Below are 16,136 nucleotides of genomic sequence, written 5' to 3'. Positions count from 1 at the left end.
CCATAATTGCAGCGCAACACAATTGCTTTTGTGCGCCAAACTGCCAACAACGAATTCAATTTTGTATCTTTTCTTTTTTTTTTTGTGTGTAGCACACATGAACTTAAACATAAGCTTAAGCATTTTGTGAGAAACTGTTGTGTGCTTTTTTCCCTAAATCATTTTCAATTTATGCAGAGCTGTTATAAAAAATAATCATACAATTTGTAAACATACTGCAAAAATTTCTGTAGTCCTTTCAATGAATTTGATTTGCAAATTAGTGTGAAATTCGAAATACGCTTTTTCTGAAACTGATTTCAAGTGTACGATTTATTTATGTAATTTCTTCTGAATTTAAAACATAATTTGAATGTCGAAAGTATTGCAAAAGTAATGCAACTTACTTGTTAATGCTACAATAAATTAATGAATGAAATATGATGGCCTTTATATCGTGGCGTACTTAAAAAAAAGATTAAAATGTACAAGTTTTTTGTTTCTGTTCTTATGAATTGCGGAAAAACTTTGTTTACAAACAATTCTTTGACTTGTCAGTATATTTCAAGAAATTCTTACCAAAATAAGATACAAATAACAAATCTTTATGCAGTATAAGAAAACGAATATAGCTTAACAATTGAAATATAATGTAAAAGCTATACCACAGAGATTATACATAGCAAGGAAATGTAAAGTAGTTAAATAAGTTTTCTAATTTCTACCTTTTTTTTGCATACTGAAATTGAATTAGAGCAAATGTAATCAAAAGCAGCTACATTTGATTTTGTATAAAACGTAAATTGTTTAACTGCATTCAAGTGTTGAATAGAATTTGCTTTGCTCTGGCCCCGGGCAATGTCGTCTTCCAATTCCAAAAATTAACATTGACATTGAATCAGCGAGTCAAGTAACGTGCTTCACCATCACTTTCGCTGACCAAGCATCGATCTCGTGTCAACATTCTCGCATTCTAACTGACTTCTTCAGTCAGTCCACAATGCATTGCAGTCGCATTATCATCATCACAATTTGCTTCTTCGTCTACTTCGGTAGTTGCAATGCGTTGCCCGCTCGCCCCATGTTGCACCGTCGTCAGGTGGTGCAGCCCACTTGGCTGTTGCATCCCTCCCAGTTGGCCACGGGTCAGGCGGCCCTAGTGCGAGTGACGCCACAGAATCTCAAGGAGGCGGAAGCGATTCGCAGCTCCATTCAGAAGGCGGTCAAAGAGGGCAGCTACGTGGTGGCCGCAGATCCCAAGCAGGTGTGTAGTGAATGTCTTACCATGTGCTGAATACCTGAATTTCGTGCTGAACTTTTCATTAGAGATTTCCAAAGTTGCTGAAAAAACCTCGCTTATCGAACCTGTAATTTGTAATAATTTTTCTGACTGCCCTTAGAGCTTCCCTTCCGCTAGTATGCTGAATTCAAGTTTTCCCATTCATAGACTTCTGAGTACCTAAACCATACCAAACTTTTTCTTAATCCTTTCACTAGAGTGCTGAATTCAATAGACGCCTTTTTTCGACTTTTCAATATCTAAACCTTTTCGATCTTTTCTCTAGTATGCTGAATTTAGTAGTTACCCATTTTATAGACTTTTCAGTACCTGAATCTTTTTAAACATTCTTTAATCTTATCACAAGAGTGCTGATTCGCTAGTTTCAGCACCTGAACCTTTCGAACTTTCCTTAATATTTTCACAAGTATGCTGAATTCGTTAGTTATCCATTTTATAGACTTTTCAGAGCCTTTCCTTAATATTTTCACTTGAGTAGTGAATTCGCTAGTTACCATAACCATTCCATAAGCTTTTCAGTACCTGAACCTTTTCAAACATTTCCTTAATATTTTCACTAGAGTAGTGAATTCGCTAGTTACCCATTCCATAGACTTTTCAGTACCGTCCCGAACTTTTACTTAATCTTTTCTCTAGTATGTTGAATTCGCTAGTTACCCATTCCATTGACTTTTCAGTACTTCAACCTTTCCCATTCCTTTACTTGAATCTTTTCAGTACCAAATTGCGCTTTCGCAGCTGGGCTACAACACTGGCATGCTTGGAGCAAGTCCAGCAATGCCAATGTTTCCAGCGCTTCCAACGATGCCCATGATGCCGGCGTTCACGATGCCAAATGCCAGTTGGTGGCAGCAACCGCGTTTATTTTCCACCTAATCTCGCAAAGTTTATTATATTTCAGTTGTAACACATATTATATATATAATATATAAGAATATATATAGTAGTAGTAAATGTCGCATAGCGATTTGCATCTCAGCGATCGAATAGATGTGGAAACTTGAGTAATTTACGCATCTTGAGAAACTGCAAAAAAAGTGAACGAATTTTGTTTTTTTTTATATTTATTTCGGTTCTCTTTGTAAATTAACTGGATTTTCACTTGGTTTTTATTTAAAAAAAACAAAAAAAAAATATTTTTTTTTATATATAATAATAATAGTCAATAATCAATATGTATGTAGTAATAATGAAGTATATACTATGTAGCATATGAAATTAACTATCAAAAACAATGCCAACAATGCTAATTTATGTTTGTTTTGTTTGTCATGAAATTTGTTATACTCTTTAAGCGATATATTTTCGATATATAAATCGATGCAATCGCTGTACAAAATTCTTTAAACATTACTTTATCTAGCTCTAAACAAAAATGCTCTAAAATACACGTACATATCATATCATATACATATATCATGTGTGTTTGTGTGTATGGCGCATCAATAGGGTATACAATAGTCATGTTTTAACTAGAACTAGGCATTTGGTATACATATATCTAGATCTTTATATATATATATATTTATATAGTTATTACATTTAGGATGCGCAAAAAACATTTTCTTCGTGTGCGGCTTTATAAGTTTTTGTTCCCGTTGCAATGAAAACCGACAAATAGCAAATATCATTTCGAAAAACATTAAACAAACTAAGAAATAAACAGAAAATGCTATCAACGGCATGCCGTAGTTATTGTTATATCCTTGCAGATAGTGCTAACAGATCTTAAGTGAATGATATTGTGGTCCAAAATTTTGAATCAAAAGATTTGCTCAAAACTTTCTAAGGCATAAGAGGAAACTTGTAATATTATTATTATAAATAAAAATGATGTCATTTTGCAGTAATTCTTTGAAATCACTTTTTTTATGGTAAATCTTTTTGGTATTTGCATAATTAAAAACTGTGCGAAATTTAACGATGATAACTTCACAGACAGCTGAGTTCGCATAGGTGAGATAATAAGTTGGATAGATATTTTCAACCAATTTTGTACAAGATATGTTTGGAAATGAAAGTACAGTAGGTGCCTATACGATATGGTAAAAGAAAGCTAGCAGATAAGTACCAGCTTATAAACTAGAAAGAGGTGTTATACAAAAAAAAGAAAGTGTTATAACTGTTATACAGAGAGTCAACGATTAAACTACCTGCAAGGCTTTCTATCTATCAGACTGATGGATGTGTTTCTTGGGCATAATAAACGAACAAGTTTAGCGCGTTTACACATTTACAGTTTGTTTGTTTTTTTTCAGTTACAGTTTTGACAGTATTACATACATATAGTACAATAGATATTAATGGTTCACAATTAGCTTAAATTCATATAAATATTTTTTTTTTTTGTTTTTCGTATTTTGTATATATAAGAAAAAGGCTTTAAATTCTATATTTTTTGTTATTTGTTTTCATTTTCAGTTGTTTTTTTTTTGGTTTGGTTTTTTTTTTTATTTTATAGATAAGGCGTCTTTCAGATTCGTTAAGCTTGCTTGAGAGAGAGAGGGGAAAAAGGGGAAAGGCAGGGTTGGGTATACTCAAGAAGAAGAAAGTTGGTTCAAGGAAAGCTTGTCTTGGAATGCATAAGTTTCGTAGGCAATGGTGATACAATTTACGATTTAAATGGCCAGCAGGTATTTTTTTTTATACACGTTCGTCATGAAAATTTGGGGCACAGACTACATTATGTACTATGTTAGTTAGTTTTTATCTTTTTGGTTGTATTTGGTATCATTCTTGTCACTAAATGCTAAACACAACATTGTGGCTAGTCTCATGGTTGCTTTGTATTTTTTTTGGGCTATTTAATGTATTCTCAAGATGAAGCACGATTATTTTTGCTGTTGTTGCTGATGACACAATCATAATAATACACACCAAGTACGTACTATCGTAGAAACTATCGTATATACTATCGAATGCTTAACAGAAGTGAACAATCAACAAAAAAAAACTCAAGCACAACAAGCACAACGTACACAACGGCCAGCAGCATTCAATAATAGTAGATCATCAAAACATTTTCATTTCATTTTTATCAGTCTGTCCCCAATCGATCTGTATTATGTATTATTATATTTGTTGGTTTTATAGAATCCCCAGATTGTCGTTGTTGTTATTGTTTGCTGACTGACTGAACTTGGAACTACTAATTTGAACTACATACATACAAATATGTATACAAAAAAAAACTCTATTTAAGACGCTGGCATACAAAGTAATGTACTAAATATGCGTATAGATATATTTTTATCTAACCTCATCGATATCCTCACCCTCCGATGAGCTGCGTATGGTATTGTATTGAGAGTTGCGACTCCGTAGCATACGCAGAAAGCTGCCCACAGCGAAGATGGTGCGGCGATGTCGATGGAATATACCCTGATATAAGGCCTCTCGTAATGTTTTCCGATCCTCAACGTCCACCGATGACGTCAATGATGTTTGATGCGGCAAGCGTGCTGCGAATAAAACCACAATTAATTAACGTTTTTCATAATCATGCAAAACACAAAAAAAATGTAATTAAATAAATAAACGTTTGCGATAAGACGATCACAAGCACACACCAAAAAAAAAGAGAACAAAAAACAAAACGATCTGCCGGCTTTTTTTTTTCACTCCGATCTTCCCTCAAAAAGTAACCCAACCCTCTAAGCAAACCTTTATTACTTCCTTCTGGAAAATTGTCATGTGGCCGGGTTGTTCGATCGTTATTTATAGCAAATGGCAATTCAATGCTTTGTTTGTGACACTTGAGACCCAAACAAGATCAACACTGTTTATTATTAAGGTAAACAACGAAGTGAGCTCACATGATAAAAAAGAAAATAGCCTGATACAAATAATATAATCAATGCCATGTCGAAATTATCTGTTTAGAAACTCTTGGAATATCTTGTTATTTATTTTATATATATTATTTATAACACATTTTCTGTTTAATTAAAGTTTTGCTTAGTTTTGTTCAAAGATGTTCTACAAACAATACAAACTTTCAAATTGTCTTTGCTCTTAGTGATTGAATCAAAATGAGTAATTTAAATCAAACATTTTGATTAAATCTCTAAAGGCACTTTGAAAGTTTGTATTTAATAGAACATCTTTAAATGAATCATTTTTAAGGCAGCGAGTGCTCCACAATTGCTGAACATTTTGTGGAATTTCCGGTAATTGTTGCAGCTGATAGTTTTTCGTAATTAAAACAGCCAAAACAACGGAAATTCTAAATTTAAACCAATTTAATATGCTCTTATATCCACAAATTCACGATGCTGCGTCATTTTATGATGCTTCTTTGAAATATTTTCCAATTGTCTGCTCAAAAATTGAAGACTATAAAAATTGTATTTTAAATTGAGTTAATTTTCATTAACATTCCATGGTGATATTTATATTGTTGAATACAAATTTAACAAATTCTGTTCAATTTAAAAAATGTTCTTTAAAATGTTGTACTATAATATAATCTTAACTAAGTTAAGAGAACTAAAACATTAGATCTAATGTACTGGTTAAGAAACTCTTTACCATCACAATAAAAAAAGAGTTCATAAATTGAAATTTTCTACACATCGATCGCGAATCCTAATTTTTCACTTAACCAACTTCCAACTTTTCTAAATTGTCGTTTTAAAATAAAATTTCACTGTTCACTTCTTAAACTTTCAACTTTTTTAAACCCTTCTTGTAAACTAAAACTTCACTGTTAACATACATAATGTTAACACTTTAACAGAGCACTGTTAAGTGGCATATGCACTCATTACTGTTGCCTTACCTGCAATTGGTGACTTTGGCGACTTGAGCGAGTATTCATCCAAGTTTTTGCCGCCAAGATCGAGTTTGAGCACCTTTTTGGTCAGCTGCTGTGTGGCCGCCTCCATGTTGCTTGTCTTCTCGATTTTAATGTCCACATTGCGTTGGCTAACGGCGCTTTTTGAAGTTGCTGTTGCTCCTGCTGCTGCTGTGGCTGCAACTGTTGCTGCTGCTGTTGTTGTTGTCGTTTTGGCGGCATCGCTTGCATCGGACATGTTGTTGTTGTTATTGCTGTTGGTGCTGCTGCTGTTATCAATATGATTGCTGCTGTTGTTGTCGTCGTCGTGGTTGTTGTTATTATTATTATTTAGATTAGAGGTCGCTGCTTGTGAACCGCTGGCACTTGCTGCCGTTAATGCGGCAATTTCAACGTTGCTGCTGCTCGTCGTCGTCGTCGTTGTCGGCGACGTCTCTGCTGGCGTCGACGTCGCTGCTGTTGCGTCGTCGTTGCTGCCTATTGTTGTTCTTGTTGCTGTTGATGTTGTTGTTGTAATTGGCACGTCGGCAGCAGCCGCAACCATTGTTCAACGCGCAACGCCAAATACGCAATACGTTGGCTCAAAAGCCGTTTTATATTTTCTGTGTTCTAGCCGTTATTAGCTGCTGCCGCGTTGCTTAAGTTGTTCTCGCTCTCGTTGTTGTTGCTGTTGTTATGGTTGTTTGTCCGCCGTTTGCATATAAAACCGATTTCCGATGACGCGCGCAAATCGCTTTGTTCGAATTGTTGTTTTTCTTTTTTTTGCTCTTTTTTGTTTGTTTGCGTTGCTCTGCTTTTCTTTTATTTTCGTTTTCGTTTACGTTTTCCTTTTCCTATGGCTTTTGTTGTGTGTGTGGCAATTAATTGCACTTGTTGTCGAGTATTATATTTGTTGGCTATATAATATATATATATTATCTGTATTATTATTATGTTGGTGGTCTGGCTTCGTCGTTGGGTATTTGCAATTGACAACTGGCAAGAATATCGAAATTGCCGCCATACAGCGCCACCTGTTGCGTGTAATCGGTGAGCGTAATCAGCGGTAATCGTTTGCCGCCACTTTTGTTATCGCACAAACTGAGCTGGCTCAAGTTATCGATTATTTCGTAAAGTTTACGCTGTTGCTGTTCAATTTGTTCGATTGCTGGCAGATTGCAATTGCTGCTGTTGTTGCTGCTGCTGCTGCTGTTGTTGTTAATGTTGTTATTATTAATATTGTTGTGATGATTATTATGATTGTTAATGCTTTCGGCATAATCACACATGCTACCTTGCTGCTGTTGATGTTGTTGTTGTTGCGCTGGCGCTATATGCACACGAATGGCAACGTTGCTTTGCGCAACAGTCTGGCAACGCTTGCGATGCCGCAAATTTTTCAATAACGCACTCAATCTACCCGGCAATCGATGGGTCGTTGTTGTCGCTGTTGTTATTGTTGTTGGCTGCTGTTCAACAACTGTTTGTTCTTGCTGTTGTTGTGGCCAGGCGTCCAACGAGTAGCGTCGCTGCTGCTGCTGCTTAAGTCGCTGGCGTTGCTGTTGCTGCTGCTGCTGTTGCTTTATCGCATTACGTTGCCCAATCGATTGCAGATACTTAATGTTCGCCTGCAAACCGCGCTCGTAGTATCCGTTGGCCAATTGCAAATAAGTATAGAAGTCGATGCGTTGCTGTTTTTGTAGGTTTTCCGCCGCATTTAGCGCATTAATATCTAGCACACGCTGCTCATAATTGCCGCCAGTGTCACGTTGTTGCTCGGACTTCTCTCTATTGCTGCTGCTGCTACTGTTGCTGTTGCTGTTGGTGTTGCGGCCATCATGGCTGCCACAACGACGCCGCCACTGCTGTTGTCAGTCGAGTTGACGCTGCACGAGCGCCTTCAGTTCGTCACAGCTTTGGGCGCTTTTGATGCGACGCAACGTATCGTTGTAGGTGTCGTCCGGTGGCGCTGCCGAGCAAATCGTCTGCCGTCCACGTTGCGTATACGTATCGCCGAATCTGTTGTAATTAGCAATGAGAACGAGAACGAGAATGAGAAGTGGAAATGGAAAAGGCGAGAATGCGGTTGGTCGAGTTCGAGAGGGGGGCAAACATTAATTACAACAACAATAATGCAAACAAGCAAACAGGCAAACAACAAAATGAAATACTAATAAACAAAACGAGAGGCAGACGCAACTCTTTTGTAGCATTGCGAGACATGCCGAAGTGCTGATGCCCTCAGTAGTTAAATATTTCTGTATTGAGCTATCTATAATATAGATATAGTTATATATATAGATTCAATATATTTAATTTTCATTGTCTTAACCAATGTTTAATGTTCCATTGTATCTACAATCTTTTATGGAAATTTATATAAGAAGCTTATGAAGTAGCTTCCAGCTTTTATTTTTCTTCCTTAAATATAAAACTTTTCTATTATTATAGATATTTTGTCAGCCTTTGAAGTCATTTATTATTATTTGAATTTCTAGTTATTTTGAGACCTCACCTAACAGAACTCAATGTAAAATATGTGATGGCGTATTAAGACAATAGAATTAAGAGAGGACAGTCAATCAACAAAAACAATTAAGTCTATAGTTCAGTCTGCTAGACTGTGAGATACCTGCTTTCCATTGCGAATAAAAGCAAACCTTTGTGGCATTCATTTCAAAATATACCAATTAAATATACCACAAAAATACTAAAAAACATACTAAATTGACATACCGCAAAAATGCTAAAAAAAAAAAATATACCAACGGCTATATTTGGCATATTGATATACTAGATCTACCTGCTACACATTTTCAAAAAATTAAAAAAATACCGAAGGCTATTGTTAGTACATATATTGATATAGTACTACATTCAAAATATACCATAGAGTGCAAAATATACCAGATGTCAGCCACAGCAACTAAGTGGGCGTTTTTTTTTTTTATATTTCTTCAATAACTTCAACAATTTTTATCTGATATATCCAATATATCCCATGTATAAGCCAATTTTTGTATGTTATAGAGTGCTCCGATCTATAAAATTGTTACATGCTGTTAATAGAAGCCATAATAAAGTTTTAGTCACGACAGCCAAAACAGTTGAAGCATTAGTTTGAGTAGACAGCAAACCGACAGACAGCGTTTAGGGTTAAGGTAACTCTGTTAAGCCTCATTTAATGCGTTTCACATTCCGTGATCAAAATATAATGGACTCAACAAGGGTATTAACATAAAAAACACCAGCAAACGAGCTAATAGTAATCAAACAGCGATTTCGACAACTCTACCGAAATGCATGCACAGCACCCACACCCACACCCAAAACCCGTAAACACACGGCTCTTATTTACTTATCGTTATCGTTATCGTTTATGGGCAATGTCAACAAGTGAGGTTAAGTGCGACGCGGAAATAGCTCTTTTGATGAAACAACAACTCGAAATAGACTCCCCTGTGGAATTACCCAAAAAATAAAACAAAACGAAAAGGTTACCTGCAGACTAAAGCCCCATGGAGCATTTTTACAACTCAATCAATAAATGATAGTCAGTAAAGTTGCAAAAGTCACTTCAAATGGAAAACAACTGGGAAGTAGAATACATAAAAATGCGGTTTAGTGCTGTCTGCTAGGTGAAAATAGTCCTTCGTGGTCTCCAAATGTAACCCAAGTGCGAAATTAGGCTACTTCGGAGTATTGATAGGTTGGCAAAGTAAAAATTCTTCACATTCGTATAAAAACCCCCTAAGCAAACTCTCATTTAGTTTGAGTGAAGTTAAAACCTCCTTGGTTAAAAACTTGTAATACTAAATCTTGCATTTCTGAAGATGGTAAAGATGAGAGATAGTGCAAGAAGGTCGGTTAGGAAAGGACGCTCTCTGTCAACTTTTCGTCAACCATGTTAAAATGTCAAATGTGTCAATGTTAAATAAAAGTGCGAAATCAGACTACTTCATAGTATTGGCACTGAGTAGTAGCAAAGTAAAAATTCTTTCCCTAAGCGGACTCTCATTTAGTTTAAGTAAAGTTAAAACTTCAAAAAGCTGTTTAGGTAAAAACTTGTAATACTAAATCTCACATTTCTTTGCTGTTTAGTGAAGCTGGTAAAGCAGAAACGTAGTGCAAGAAGGTCGGTTAGGAAGGGACGCTATGTCAACTCTCCCTGTCAACCACTTGAAATGCAAATGTGAAATAATTAAAATGTTTGTCAATTGCATTTAAAACTGCAAAGCTGAGCATAGCTTACACACACTTGACACTTTGACATTTTGTGCTCAAGGCTCTTATACCGGGGACTAGACTGTAGAGAAGACCGCGACTGAAACAGAGACCCAACCCGTGCTCGATTACATGTCACAACAAGATGAAACATGCAAACTAGCTGCAAAGCGATACACACACATCATACTATACTACTTGCATGTGTGTGTGTGTGTGTGTGGAGATATATATAGATAATATATATTTAGTGAAATTGTAGGTAAACCCCAAAGGTACCCATCCACTGGGGTCCAAAAACAACAACAAGAACAACAACAATTATAGAACCGCACCGTACTACAAATATTATGGAGCTTATCATAGCCATGGCAGTGACGTTAGCTCGAGCTGTGGCAAAAGGCCACATGAAATTCGAGCTGAAGATGTGGCGGAAATTTCATGTCAACCGCAAAGTTCCATAGGTATTGCAGGGGCAGGGTTTTGCCCAGCCTGTGTATACTATGTAGACACATTTATGACACCGACAACGCACACACACTGTCGCCACACCCACCCACATTTTGTTAGCCGTAAACCCAAGTACACACAAACACACATGTGTGCATAGAGCGACCGTCATTATACCCGTCATTATATTACAGGGTACAGAGGTTGTTATGATTGGTAGACCCAAGAAAATTTGTTGTCTGTCTGTCCGCCTCTTTACACAACTCTAGATCTTGGAGATTCTAAAAACTACACATACCAAATTTGTTGAGTATTTTCACACTTTGATTAAGTTTCATAAAATACTTTTTTTTAGTAATATACTTTTAATTTAGTGGCATACAAAAATTTAGATGACAAGATTTTAGAATCTATAAAACAGTTAATAGTACTAAACATATAATTTAGTATTTTAAAAATACTAGTCATTGATTCAGTAATTTAAACTGTTTTGGGAAATGTGGTTTAATTTGAAGAAAGTCGTTAAAAATAGTAAAACATTTAATGTAAAAAATACTAAACACACAATTTAGTATTTTAACTTCAATTTGAAGTGTAGTATAATTTAAGGAAATCTAAGTTAAAAATACTAAATATATAATAAACAAAGTTAAACATACTAAACATATGATTTGGTATAATATACTATTCAAAAAATACTAAATACATTATTTAGTATTTTGAACTTTTTAACTAAATATGTATATAATTTAGTATTTAAAACACTTAGTCAGTGAAAAAAATACCTAACTCTATCTGTAGTTAAACAATTAGATATACTAAATTATATGTTTAAGAGATATAATTTAAGGAAAGCAAAGTTAAAAATACTAAAGACAAAATTTAGTTTTTTGAACTTAGCTTAAATTGTACCACACTTTCAAAAATCGGAAAACAAACAAATTGTAAGCATAATGCTTGAGTTCGTCCCAAAAAAAAAAATAAAAACAGGTAGCGGGTATCCGACAGTCGGACAAACCGACTTGAGCGTAGCTTTCTTACTTGCTTAAATTAGCATTGGTGTTGTTCTTGTGTGTATATGAGTGTGTACCTTGGAAAGTAGTGCACATGGGTGGGCAGCTGACCACGGAATTGAGCATACGATGACGCTAATGATGGCGCCCCTAATGGCGCCAATGGACGCAACAAACGGACGCAACGCACACGTCGCTGACGTCGCTGACCCGACGTCGACAACATTCGTCGTTGCATCTGCAACAGTGACGACTGTTGCATCTTGAAGTCGCGATAATGATTGGCGACCTCGTGGCGATAGCGTTCAGCGCGAAAGTGCTTCTTACTGTAGATTTGTCGCATGCTAAATTTCGGTGCATAATTAACGCCCACACGCAGCGGCACGCCCACAACGGACAATGTCGAGTCCATGCTGAGATATGAGGTAAAAAAAAACAAAAACAATAAACTCTTTTCTTTTTTGAACGCGCGCGAGCGAACCGTTTAAGCGAAGGCAACAAAGCAAACTACAGACTGCAGACTTTGACATTGATGGGTCTCTCCATTGTCGTTGAGACTCCAATCCAATCCAATCCACAAAAAGAAGAAGAAAAAAAAATGCTAAGCTCTTGCTCTGCCTCAAATTATGTACAAACATTTTTGTGTACATTGATTGGGAACAAGGCAGCGCAACAGAAAATCCGTAGTGATACATACATACAAATATATTTGCGGTTATTTGTTATCACGTCAGTCAGCGATTTGTTTGTCTGACATCGAAATGTAATAAAGTGAAGGAGCCCTCCAGCCGTTGTTTAGACGTCCTGCTTGCTACAACTACAACTACAACTGCCTTTGCCAATAGTCAAATTAGTCGTTTTCATGTCGTTAACTATTGTAACTGGTACATCCTCCATAACTCCTTAACTCCTCCTCCCTACTCCATAACCCTACCTCAATATACTTACGTATACATCCATTTGCATGTTGCTGTCGCGTCAGCAACAATAACCCAAAACATTGTTATTCAAATACAAAACAAATATTGTCAACAAATAATAATAAAAAGAATATACAATATACATATATAATACATATATAGATGTATACAATGTACTTTAGTTTGCTCGGTCTTTTGGGTACTTTAGATGCTCTTTGCTCGACACATTACGGAACAACTTGGTAGTCAAGATCTCTGATGATGATGTGATCTCTCAGTTCAGTGAATTGGCCTCGACTTAATTGAACAACGAGCTCAGCTGATAAGCGATAGGTTCATTGCAATACAGCAGCTGCTCTCTAATTACACTTTGAAGGAGACTCGACTGACTTTTTCTAGAATTCTACATAAACACACAGAGATACCGAGTGACAACGCTTGAGCAATTGATTAAATACACATCAACGTGATGACGTTAGTGAAAGCGCAAACGCAAAACTTTTGTTGAAATTTGCTTGGGGGGAGAAAGTGTTTAGTAGTAAGGATACAAAGAAAACATTAACATTAATAGCGTCACTTTAACAACTCTTTTGAGGTTTGCTGTACCATTAAATTTGCTTTTTTGGCTGGAAGGTTTCTTAGAAATGCGTGTGTTAAGCGTACCGGAGACTTTTGTTTACACTAAGGAGTATTTCATTTAAAATTATATAGAATTTTAGATCATTTTTGAAAATCATAAACAAATTATGTAGAATATGGAATACGTTATTATTTATTTATTATGTTATTTCGATTTAGACCAATATTACGTTAATTACAATAAATACAAAATTGCAATAAGCCTCTTATTAAGCATGTTGGATATATTATTTCAAAATAATTACTTTTATTAATTCTGGGCGCTAGTTACCATAATAAGTTTCTCTAACAGTTTCTTAACAGCTGTACATTAACATGTACACTTTAACAGCAACAGCTAATAAAGTTAGCTGTTAAGCAGATCATTACAATGTTAAGACCCATGTTAACAGTCAACCATTTAACATTAGCAGGAAGCAGAATATTTGATGAGTTGCTCTAAATGTTAACAGTGTTCTCTTGTGACGTGTTCACGTCATTTCTTTCATAAGCCAATTGAACTTTTTGTTGTGTTATTGATAAAGTATTTTTTATTGAGATTGATATGCAAGCACTTGATGAGCAAAACACACTTACACACTGACACACACACGTACGACATATGCAGTAATGCACATACATACATACATACAGAGAAAGAAGAAGAAATACACATGTCTATTTTGTAGGGGAACTGTGGCGCACTAATGCGATTGAATGATTAATTTAGATATTGTATTTGATTGTATGCAAACATGCAATGCTCGTCTCCCTCCGTCAAGGGATTTAGACGGCAAGGCGCCGGCTTAACCCGCCCCCCTTCTCCATTCTCCTTTCCCTCCTGCCACATATAGCACAATCTGCTTAACCGTTTACCCGTTTTTACCCGCTTGCAAAATGCGAAGCAAAGGAAGCACAGCGAAAAAAGAGCAACAAAATGAATGTACAAATACAAGCAAACACACACACACATACATACGTCCCGTCAGTGAGTTATTATTATACTGTTATTGTTGTTGTTGTTGCAACTGTTGTTGGGCGAGTTTTGGTGGCAATTTGATAATCAATCAACAGACAAACCTTACCCGCTAACCCGCTGCTGTTACACGCCCCCCCAGATGGCGCCCTTTGACGTTCCACTTTTGTACAAAATTATATATGAGTAATTGGTGCAGCAGACCCATTAAAAAGCAAACTCAGCTTAAGTGCGGACAGTGCAAGGCATGGGAAACGCGGTAGGGGGGCGGGGGTGGAAGTCATGTCCATTTAATAAATATTTCATAAGAAACTCAAACGATTCGCACAAATCCTCGCATTGATAGCATTATCTACACACACACACACACACATGCATTAGCACGTGAGTGTGCGTGTGTAACAGTTCCCATTTCAAGTAATTGCTGTGTTTATTTGCTTGCAAAGACTTAACATAGAAGATACAATGTGGTAGAGAGAGGCAGCTAGTGAAAGGGGCTAGCGTGAGTACGTGAGCGCTAGGCTATGTGTATTATGTATGTACGTGTGTCTGTGTTTATACCTCTTTGCGCCTCAATGTAGGCAAAGTGGCATCGCCATCGCCTTCGCCTTCGCAATCGCCACCGCCATTTGACACCGCATGCCTGCCAGGCCAAAGGCTACTTAAATGCCTTTTGCAAAAACTATGCACAATTAAAAAACAAGCGTTAAAAGTCGACATGTTGTTGACGTCCCTGCTGATGATGATGATGTTGTGCAAGGAGCGCAACAGCGCAAAAACTAAACGAGAGCGATAGAGAGGACAAGAGCCTGAGAGTTTCGTCAAATGACACTGACAGCAGCTTGTCTATGTTGTGTGTGTGTATGTGTGTTGGACATGCATACGTGAGTTTTTTCCCTTTCACACACACACACACACACATACACTCATGGGCAAATGTACAATCACAATATGAGCAAAAAGTTTTTGCTCCACTTTGCACACAAAAGCCGCCGTGTAATTTTTGTTGTCGCCGTCTTCTGTGTGTGTGTGTGTGTGTGTGTGACACACTTATTATGCCTTATCACACACACACAGAAACATTGTGCACTTATTTTTTTTGTACGGTCAATAAACCTCTGCCGCGACGCAGGAAGCAGCGCAGCAGCAACAACAACAACAAATATAGACAAACTATACATCAACAGGAAACAGGCATTGCACTTGGCCCACTGATTGTCATTGAATAATTAATTGCAAATTAGTTTCGAGCGCAACGGGAACACCAAAATGCAGGAAATAATACATACTATGTGAAAAAAACAATAGACACAAAACAAAAATAAGCCCAGATAAATCGTATTGATTGCTTACCAAGCACAATGTTAACGTTAACCTCTTTCTTTCTTTCTCCTTTCTTAGTTTTTGTCGTTGTTCAACACAACAGCTGGTCCTGTCGATGTGTGTATGGGTGCTTACTTTTTCACTCTCTCGCTCACTCTCTCTCCTGTTGGCAGTTAAAACTGTCACTTCCAATTAGCACACAAATTTTTTTTCTTTTTTTTCTTTTGTATCACGTTGAGCTCATCCTCATACTTTTTCTTCAACATTTATTATTATGCACGTTATTTTTACGAATTTTATTTGATTTTTAGTACAATATGTCTGTCGATTTAAATGCGTTTCGTTTCGTTTGATTGCCACGCTTGATTGTTTTTCGTTCGTTTCGTTTTTGTTATTTGATATTTTTTGTGGCTCTCGATGTATCGCTGTGAATCGATATGCACTTGCACTTTTCTATATGTAAATCGATAGACGAGTTTTATGGCAAGGTGGCATCACGCCAAATAACGTTAAGTTACCGCTATGCGCAGAGCAGCATCGAAAGCAACAAGCTGTTGTC

At 36.5% G+C, this 16,136-nt stretch overlaps 3 protein-coding genes across 4 annotated transcripts; 1 reads left to right on the top strand and 2 right to left on the bottom strand.

Moving 5' to 3' along the window:
* LOC133847571 (uncharacterized) lies at positions 1 to 3,047 on the top strand. The gene is made up of 2 exons (XM_062282721.1): positions 1 to 1,243; positions 1,997 to 3,047. Exons 1-2 carry the CDS (start codon positions 980 to 982, stop codon positions 2,153 to 2,155), a joined length of 423 nt encoding a protein of 140 aa, XP_062138705.1. The 5' UTR covers positions 1 to 979; the 3' UTR covers positions 2,156 to 3,047.
* On the bottom strand, positions 2,151 to 6,676 carry LOC133847561 (beclin-1-like protein A). Of its 2 annotated transcripts, XM_062282711.1 has the most exons (4): positions 6,311 to 6,400; positions 6,060 to 6,227; positions 4,538 to 4,740; positions 2,151 to 2,305 (listed from the first exon to the last, which is right to left on the bottom strand). In XM_062282711.1, the coding sequence occupies exons 2-4, from the start codon at positions 6,163 to 6,165 to the stop codon at positions 2,255 to 2,257; spliced, it is 360 nt and encodes a 119-aa protein (XP_062138695.1). In that variant the 5' UTR covers positions 6,166 to 6,227; positions 6,311 to 6,400; the 3' UTR covers positions 2,151 to 2,254. The 2 variants fall into 2 exon arrangements, with proteins under 2 accessions (XP_062138695.1, XP_062138694.1); XM_062282710.1 differs by having other exon boundaries at positions 6,060 to 6,676.
* A 246-nt stretch (positions 6,677 to 6,922) lies between these two features.
* On the bottom strand, positions 6,923 to 12,152 carry LOC133848789 (myb-like protein AA). The gene is given in 2 exon segments (XM_062284482.1): positions 6,923 to 8,072; positions 11,818 to 12,152. Coding segments are annotated over 2 exon segments (1,404 nt in total). The 3' UTR covers positions 6,923 to 7,003.
* Positions 12,153 to 16,136: the final 3,984 nt, after the last annotated feature.

This window comes from Drosophila sulfurigaster, chromosome X (assembly GCF_023558435.1).
Source record: "Drosophila sulfurigaster albostrigata strain 15112-1811.04 chromosome X, ASM2355843v2, whole genome shotgun sequence".
Classification (NCBI taxonomy): Eukaryota; Metazoa; Arthropoda; class Insecta; order Diptera; family Drosophilidae; genus Drosophila; species Drosophila sulfurigaster.
Note: the sequence above shows the minus strand (reverse complement) of the source record. Positions and strands in the feature narration are given on the sequence as shown.